Raw genomic sequence first — 9284 nt, forward strand, 5'->3', positions numbered from 1 at the left:
TTTTTTTTTTTTTTTTTTTTTTTTTTTTTTTATATATGTGGTGCTGAGACTCGAACCCAGTGCCTCACACAGGAGAGGCAAACACTGTGCCACTGAGCCCCAGCCCCAGCCCCAGCCCTTTTGGTGTTTTATTTAGAGACAGGGTCTCACCGAGTTATTCAGGGCCTCGCTAAATTGCTGAGGCTGGCTTTGAACGAGAAATCCTCCAGCCTCAACCTCCTGAGCTACTGGGATTACAGGCGTGCGCAGCCTGGCTAATCATCTACACTCAATCTTTAAAGAAAGTTAGAATGACACATAATCCCATAAAACCTGACATATAGACTTCCAGTCTTTTTTTGTACGTGCATGTTTTTTATTTTTCTACAGTAATTGAAGTTTAGGCCCGTTTTCTTTGCAGTTTGTTTATATTAGGAACTATTATATACTAGAATGTATTGTACTAAAGTATTTTAAATGTTAGTGTATGTACCCTTATATAAGTGTAGTGGCACCCCCTCCACAGAAAATCTTAATTAAGCTTCTCCAGAAATCTTCCCCATAATTGATCTTAAGACTATGAGCAAAGGAGTTCAATGTAGTTAAATTTCCTATTTCCTGTCGCTCTGTCTTATTTCCAGGGGCCTGAAAGAGATCAGCACTCCAGGTGCTGAACATCTCTTTACTACTTTTTTTAACAAACATTTATGAACTGTCTATTATGTGTGTATCAATTTGTAAAGTTTTTACAGTTTTTTTTAGTTGTTAATGGAACATTTATTTTATTTATATGCAGTACTGAGAATCACCCAGGGCCTCACACATGCTAGGCAAGCACTCGACCACTGAGCCACAACCCCAGCCCAGTTTGTAAAGGTTTTCAAGGGAAGTGTGCCTGCAAATGCAGAGTTGATAAGAAAAACAGATTATTTTAACTAGGCCTCTGGCTTTGGGCCAGAGCTTCACACAGATGTTTACATTTCAAGGAGAAAAGGTTTCTAATTGGGCTCCATGTTAACAACTGGCAGGGGGAGGGAAGAAAGGGGAGAAGAAGCTCTCCCCTTGTCAGTGGCTGACTTGAAGAGTTAACTTGCCCAGAACAGTGAAAGAAAAAGCTGCTTCTGTGTGAACTTCTGAGCCCTTCACCTTACACGCTGGGTATAAAGTTCTGAAATTTCCTGAACTTGAGTTTCAGAGGGATTAATTGATTACAGCGAAAGCTGTGCCCTCTGAACCTGGCTGCAGCCAAATGAACCTGCTTCCTGTTTCCTATCTGGTGTCCTGCCTCATCTGTACATAAGTATACCATAATTTGTAGTTAGATATTAGGTTGTTTCCATATGTCAGTATTATAAAGAAAATGAACGATGTCTTTTTATTTCCTTGGAACACTATCCAAAATGAAATTGTGAGGTCATATGTATGTAATATTTTAAAGCTTTTCAAATGTATTGTCAAATTGCTCTCCAAAAAGAATACATGAATTTACATTCTTGTTTTTCTTAGTTCTGAGACTCCCCAGTACAATGACTCAATCGGAAATTAAACTGTGTTCTTTGTTGCTACAAGAGCATTTTGGAGAGATCGTAGAAAAAGTTGGAGTTCACTTAATCAGAACTGGCAGCCAGCCACTTAGAGTAATTGCCCATGACACGGGAACATCACTGGATCAGGTATGTTTAGATGACATCATTTTGCTATCTTTAATTTCCTTCATTAATGTCTTCCACCTACTTTTGGAATATTTTTGCTTCTTATCCTAAAAAGTTGAAGTGGAAAAGCCTGCTCTAGGATATAACAATGTTTCCTGTGGGGACAGAGGGTGATACTTCAGCCCTGAGGTTTTACTTCTCAGAGTGTTCCTAGATCACTGTGGCTAAATAAATCTTTATTCTTCCCGTGCTACATCTCATTTTTTCATAATCAATCTACTAATCTCAGTACTACCTTTAAGTAATAAGAATGATAGAAGAAAAGTAAATCGTTATGTGAAAGCTAAAGATCAGAAAAAATATATACATTATAGCAAGGAATCTTCCTGATTTCTTCTACTGATGTTTGATTGTTATTAGCTACTCCAGCAGAGAGGAAATAAGAACAGAAATTCTTATCTAGCCATCCCCTGATGTTTAGTAAACTATAGGACAAAAAAACTGCCAGCAGTTATGAGCTATGTCTCCAGGTCTTCTCTTTTGAATTCTGTCTAGGTGAGAAAAGCCCTTTGTGTCCTCATCCAGCATAACCTGGTGATATATCAAGTGCATAAACGTGGTGTGGTGGAGTATGAAGCTCAGTGCAGCCGGGTGTTGCGAATGCTTAGATATCCCCGGTACATCTATACTACCAAAACACTATACAGCGACACTGGAGAGCTGATTGTTGAGGAGCTGCTGTTGAATGGCAAAATGACAATGTCAGCTGTTGTGAAGAAAGTAGCAGACCGACTCACAGAAACCATGGAGGGTAAGTACAGTATGCATATCTGTTAGCAAGAGCATCAGTTGGCTGATTAAAGGAATGAACTGTCATCTTAGGCCAGCTGACCTCCCTCTTTCCTTCTGTTGTACAGATGGCAAGACCATGGACTATGCTGAGGTATCAAACACATTTGTGCGACTAGCAGATACACACTTTGTACAGCGCTGTCCCTTAGTGCCTACCATTGAGAATTCAGATCTTGGACCACCACCACCTGCCCCAACCCTTGTTGTTAATGAAAAGGACATGTACCTGGTTCCTAAATTGAGCTTGATAGGTAAGAGATTTTGAACATAGAACCATAATGCCCTAATGGTGGATTCTTATTTAATAAATGTTAAATGAATGAATCAATTGAGCATTTACCAAGTATTCACTCGGTGCCAGACATTGTGATATAAAATAACGAGAAAACCATGATTCCTACCCTAATGGAGTTTAAGTCTAAGTATGGGAGATATACACTAATCAAACAATCACATAGATATATAAAAAAAAAACAGTGATAAGTACTGTGAAGGAGAAGTATAAGATGTTAAAAAATATATAATGGGAGAGTAGAGTTATACACGGGGTTAGGGCACATGTTTCTTTGAGAAAGCAAAATTGGAGCTTAGATTTGAAACAAGATTTTGAGCTAAGATTTGAAACTAACCAATGAGGTAATAGAGGATAAGCATTTTTATCAAAGGGATTAGTATGCAATAAGGAAAAAAACTAGGCATTTATGAAATAAAAGAAAGTCAGTATAGCTAGAACAAGGTGAGCAAAGTAAAGAGAAGTATCAGGTTAGAGCAGCAAGCAGGGGCCAAGTCAAGCAAGACCTTATACAGCACCTGTGCTTTATTCTAAGAATTTTTAAGCTTGGAATTAACATGTCCAAATTTACATTTTGGTGGGGGCGAGGGGCACCATGGATTGAAACCAGGGTCACTTAACCACTTGAGCCCCATCCCCAGCCCTTTTTTTTTTTTTTTTTTAATACAGAATCTCACTAAGTCCTTAGGTCTTTGCTAAGTTGCTGTGGTTGGTCTTGAACTTGCACCTCCTGCCTCAGCCTCCAGGATCACTGGATCTAATTTACATTTCTGAAATATTTTTCTGTCTACAGAAAGGATAGGAGGATGAGGCAAATGGTAAATGAAAACGACTGGTGAAAAATTGATGTAGAAGTAGTGAATTACTCAGGAGGCTGAGGCAAGAGGATCCCAAGTTCAAGCCCAGCCTGAGCAACCTAGCAATACCCTATTTCAAAATAAAAAGAGCTGGGATGTAGCTGAGTGGAAGAGCACTTGCTTAACAGGTACAAGACCCTGGGTTTGATCCCTGTTACCTCAAAAAAAGGAAAAGAATAAGAAACAGTTAAAAGAGAGAGGTATCAAAAATAACATCTGTGTGTCTAACTTGCACATGTGAGAGGATAATGATGCCATTACTGAAAGGAAGCATTGGAGGAGGACCAGTTTGAGGGAAAAAGAAAGCATTTCTTTTAGTTCTTCAGCCTCTTAAACAACTCTAACCTACAGGTAGCTTTTGGGATGAAAATACACCTGCCCTCATGTTTGGTCATTTCTCTCATCATGTGGTATATAACCTAACTGTTGATTTGTTTTATTTGGCAGGAAAAGGTAAAAGGAGGAGATCATCTGACGAAGATGCTGCTGGGGAACCCAAAGCCAAGAGACCAAAACATACCACAGATAACAAAGAGGTAATGGAGCTTCTTGATTAGACTTCTCACCCTGAAGCCGGCCAGAAAGAGCACACAGATAACAAACCCCAAGAGACCTTAAAGGTCCCTAAGCTAAGAGGTAGTAGGACTAATGTCAAATATCACTGGTCAGGAGTGACCCAATGAAGGACAGGAACCATTGTGTCCTCCTTCTGAGGCTTGACGGACTTCATGCGTTGAACAATGTAACAGTGTATGCAAAAGTATGGCTAGAACACGTAGACACATGGGGCCAATAGTGAGGAATGAGTCCAGAAGGACACTTAGGCCTAAACTCCTATATTTATATGCCTTCTCAACATTCCTATAAAGATGTTTAGTAAGTGTCTCAAAATTAGTATGGCCAAAGCAGAATAGTTGATATCCCCCTCCCAGATATCTGCTCCCTTCCAAGCTTCCTCGTCTTGGTAAAGAACACCATCACCTAAATTTTTTGTTTGTTTATTTCTTAATCACTCACTGGGCACAGTAGTGCACATCTGTAGTCCCAGCTTCTCAGGAAGCTGAGACAGACCAGCCTGGGTGATTCAGTGAGACCTCGTCTCAAAATAAAAAATACCAAGGGCTGGGGAATGTAGCTCAGTGGTAGAATGCCTGCCTAACATACATGAGGCCGTAGGTTCGACTTCCTGTACTGGGGGGTCGGCGGGGACAGCAATTGGACTCCTTTAAAAGCTTCTCATTATCTTAGAAGAAATCCAGACCACAGACTGTCAAGCCTTATGTGATCATTCTCACTTCTTCCCAACTCTCCCTCTTGATCACTGTGTTCTATCTACTCTCTTTCTGTTCCTTAAATACGTTAGGCTTTCCCCTTACTATTCCTCCTGCTTCACATGTTTTTTACCACAACTTCATGTAGTTGCCTCTTTCATCATTCAGATCTAAGCTTAAATGCTCTTTTTCTTGGAGTTCAAGACCGTTGCCCAGCCCTATTCCAGTCTCTACACATTTTTCCATTTCCTTATCTTCCAGCATTTATATTCATGTTTGACATTATATATTGTTTATGTATGTGTTTGTTGTTGTGCCCTGGGTAGAATATAAATTCCTTAAGGGCAGCATATGGAATACTAGCACATGTTGATCGACTAAGGTTTGGCCTGTATCCTGAAGGCAGGAGGGTCTGTTAATGTAGAAAGATGTATAGCCCGTTGTTCACACAACTTGTCTGGCTCCATGGAAGGTTCCAGAGTCCACTTGTACTTGTGCTCATGTGCATATTTTAGTGGACCTCTCCGTAGCTTTCATCTGATCCTTTAGCAGAACTGTGACCCAAGAAGGTAAAAGCATACTTAGGAGAAATGGGAGAGTGGTGCAAAAGCCACAAGATTAGAACCAGAAAATCCCGGTTACTCCCTTAGAGAGAGAGAGAGAATGAATGTGTATGTGGGTTTGTTTTTTTTTTTAGTGAAAATCCCATCAGGGTAGTGGTGCACACCTGTAATTCCAGCAACTTGAGGAGGTTGAGGCAGGAGCATCACAAGGTTGAGGTTAGCCTTGGCAACTTAGTGAGACCCTAAGCAATTTATACCCTTAATAATTGTCTCAAAAGTGAAAAATAGAAAGGACTGCTTAGTGGTAAAGCACTCCTTAGTTCAATCCTCAGTTGAAAATGAGTTAGGAAGCTATTATAATCCAGTTGAGCCATGATTGGAACCTGAAATACGGTTAACAACATTAAGGATAATGAAGAATAGACATCTCTGAGGTGATAGCTAATGCCAGTTTCCCTGATCTGATCATTTCACTATACTCCATAAACATGCACATAAACATGTCAAAAATTAAAATAAACAGTAGAGATCTGGCTGGAGATGTAGCTCAGTGATAGAGCACTTACCTAGTGTGCAAAGGCCCAGAGTTTGACCCCCCACACACACCAGTGCTACCAAAAAAGAAAAGAAAAAAAAAATTTTAAAGCAAGGAAGAAAGAGGATGTGTGCACAAAGTCAAGTGAGTTTTTACTTAATGACTTCTGATTTCTCTGTGAAATCAAAGGCAAGATCATCAGCTAAAAGTAAGAAAGAAAGAACCAAGTAGGAGACTTGAGATAATGGAAAAGAGTTAAAATAGAAATAGATTGGAGATTAGTGTGAGAACTAGTTTGAAGCTGGAATTTATCAAGACACTGATTCATATGATTGAATGATTTTTCTCCAACCAATTTAGTTGTTATAGTAGAGGAAAAGAAACGGTGAACAGTCAAATCCAAGCTCCTCACCAGAAAACTCTACATTGTTTAAACGTTTCTCTCTAATATTCTCTCCTCTTCAGCCCATGCCAGATGATGGGATTTATTGGCAGGCCAACCTTGAGAGATTCCACCAACACTTCCGTGACCAAGCCATTGTGAGCGCAGTTGCCAACAGGATGGACCAGGTCGTATCTACATGGGGTCTGTCAGTGATCATAGGGAATAAAGTCATTCAGTTGCCAGATGTGGCCCTTGGCACATAGCCAGATCTGGGGCAACACAACTAATTCTGAATCCCAGTTTACTTTTCAAACCCAGACAAGCAGTGAGATTGTGCGGACCATGCTCCGGATGAGTGAGATTACCACTCCCTCTAGTGCCCCCTTCACCCAACCCTTGTCTTCCAATGAGGTGAGTTTCATGTTTTTGTGCTAGCTTCTAAGACTTGTGGATATTATAACAATTAGCATACGTGGAGCCTAGGGTCTAGGTCCAAGCTTTGAAAGAAAAGGGTTTTTATTATTTAGATTACCTTCAAGTGGTGAGCACTGAAATACTTGGTCTCTTGGGATCCAGCTTTTAAAAATCTACTTATTTGTCATATATAACTTATTCCTAATTGTTCTAAGAATTCACTAGCAGTGTGTGTAATGTGCACCTTGTAGTCCCAGCTGCTGGATAGGTTGAGGGAAAATAATCACTTGAGGCCAATCTAGGCAACATAGTTAGATCCTATCTCAAAAAAATTAAAAAAGAATCTTTGAGAACCTTAGCATTTGGGCATTATTTGTATTTGACCCCTTGTGTTTGAATTGTGTGTGTGTGTGTGTCTGTGTCTGTGTTTGTGTTTGTACTGGGCGCTGAACCCAAGGGCACTCTACACTGAGTTATATCCACAGCCCCTGTTGTTTTTTTATTTTGAGACAATGTCTTACTAAGTTGCCCAAGCTGGTCTTGAACTTGTGATCCTCTTGTCTCAGCCTCCCATGTAGCTGGGATTACGGGGGCTTATGCCACTATACCCAGCTAAATTTTGTATTATCTTTAAAATATTAATGCTTAATATATCAAATATTTATATTTCATAATTTATTTAAATTGAATGTTGTGGCTAAATTTTTTAAAGTTACCATTTACCCAAAGGTTCGAGGGTGGTAGAATGTTCTTTATCTTATTGTGCCTGGTAGTTACATGGGTATATACAATTATCAATACTGATCAAATTGAACCCTTAAGATCTATGCTTCTTATTTTCTGTAATATACATCAATTTAAAATATCCATAATTTTACATAATCTCAGCCCCAGAGATCCCTGTTAATAGTTTGATATATATGTTTACTCAGAGCATTTTTTAACAGATAGCCTAACATATATGTAGATCTATGTATTTTTATTTTAACCCAAAAAAATGAGATTGTACTCATTTTTTGTTTTGTGGTGAAGGGTCAAACCCATGACCTCTCACGTGCTAGGCAAGCACTGTACCACTGAACTACATCCTCAGCCCTACAACTTACTTTTTTCATATGTAGTACTTATAGATTCTCATTCTTTATGACTATCACATTAATGCCCATGCTGTAGTTTATTTTAATTCCTTATTACTGAACATTGGGTTGTTTCTTATTTTCTTACCCTTAACAGTGTTACAGTGAATATTTTTTTGAACTTTTTTTTTATACTTGTGATAGCTAAAATTAAAACATCTTTATTAATGTTAGCAATCCTAAATGATCAAGCCCATTTTCAGTGTCCCCTCTTGCTCCGTAGATCTTCAGATCCCTGCCGGTTGGCTATAACATCTCTAAGCAAGTTCTTGATCAGTATCTCACTCTGCTGGCAGATGATCCTGTAAGTCTATTTTTGCACTTTTTTTTCCTGCTCCTCTGTTTACAATTTACTTCTGCCACTGACACCTAGTATCATTCTCCTATAGCCTCATTCTGTACTAGCCAGCTCAGACAATTTCCCCACCATCATCTGACAGGAAAGCTACTTGCTGCAGACTCTTGGCCAGATTCACTCCATTGGAAACAGAATCACCGGACTTTCCATTCAGTTAACACTCTTTCTCTTTTTTTTTAATAGCTAGAGTTTGTTGGAAAGTCTGGCGACAGTGGTGGAGGAATGTATGTCATCAGTATCCTTACCAGTTATTCTTTTTTCATTAAATTTTTTTAGTGGTTGATGGACCTTTATTTAATTAACTTATTTATATGCAGTGCTGAGAATCAAACCCTGTGCCTCACATATGCTAGGCAAGCTCTCTAGCACTGTGCTACTCCTACCAATTATTCTTAGTTATTATGGTACCCTGAGCTTTAAAGCAGAATGGTGACTTATGAAAGAAAGATTTGGTGATGTTTATTATACTAAATAAATTAGAAAATTGAAGTAACTTTCTATTTTTCTATGAATTTTCAATTAACTACATTAATGACAAAATAAAAAGAAATTTTACTCAACCAAATTTTAGTTAAGCAAAATTCTCAAACATTTTCATTAATTAAAATTTTAAGAAATATACCATAAATAAAACTAATGTAAAAAATAAAATGTCTCTTAAATTTTAATTATAAATTAGAAACTTAGGAATAAAACTGTCAAAATGACAAGGCTAAAACATTACTAAGTGACCTTAATCCTCTATACATAAAGACCTCCATAAGGCATTAGCATCTCTAGCCACAGCCACTCTGGAATCCGTCGTACAGGAGAGGTAAGGGGGTCGTTCTGATTGGGATTGGAGCTAGACACTTCCTATCCGTACCTCATTTGAACAAGCATTTAATCATTTTGTAAGTAATCAGTAAAGGCACATTTTGCCCCATTTTTCCACTGAACAGCTATGGATCCCACCTACTACTACTCTTCACTCCCCCACCCCCCACCCCC

General features: G+C 38.8%; 1 protein-coding gene across 3 annotated transcripts in view; it reads left to right on the forward strand.

The window, feature by feature from the left end:
• The window catches only part of Polr3c (RNA polymerase III subunit C), a 38534-nt gene that overhangs the window by 24067 nt on the left and 5183 nt on the right, over positions 1-9284 (forward strand). The window contains exons 3-11 of one of the 3 annotated variants that reach the window (XM_048813891.1): positions 1481-1652; positions 2187-2442; positions 2549-2734; positions 4080-4168; positions 6467-6571; positions 6705-6797; positions 8160-8240; positions 8478-8529; positions 9048-9108. In XM_048813891.1, coding sequence (XP_048669848.1) covers positions 1506-1652; positions 2187-2442; positions 2549-2734; positions 4080-4168; positions 6467-6571; positions 6705-6797; positions 8160-8240; positions 8478-8529; positions 9048-9108 — 1070 coding nt within the window. In that variant the 5' untranslated portion in view covers positions 1481-1505. Of the gene's footprint in view, positions 1-377; positions 1653-2186; positions 2443-2548; positions 2735-4079; positions 4169-6466; positions 6572-6704; positions 6798-8159; positions 8241-8477; positions 8530-9047; positions 9109-9284 lie in introns of those variants that run through there. The other 2 variants (XM_015507088.2, XM_048813892.1) reach the window with 2 other exon arrangements.

This window comes from Marmota marmota, unplaced genomic scaffold, assembly GCF_001458135.2.
Source record: "Marmota marmota marmota unplaced genomic scaffold, marMar, whole genome shotgun sequence".
NCBI classification, from domain to species: domain Eukaryota; kingdom Metazoa; phylum Chordata; class Mammalia; order Rodentia; family Sciuridae; genus Marmota; species Marmota marmota.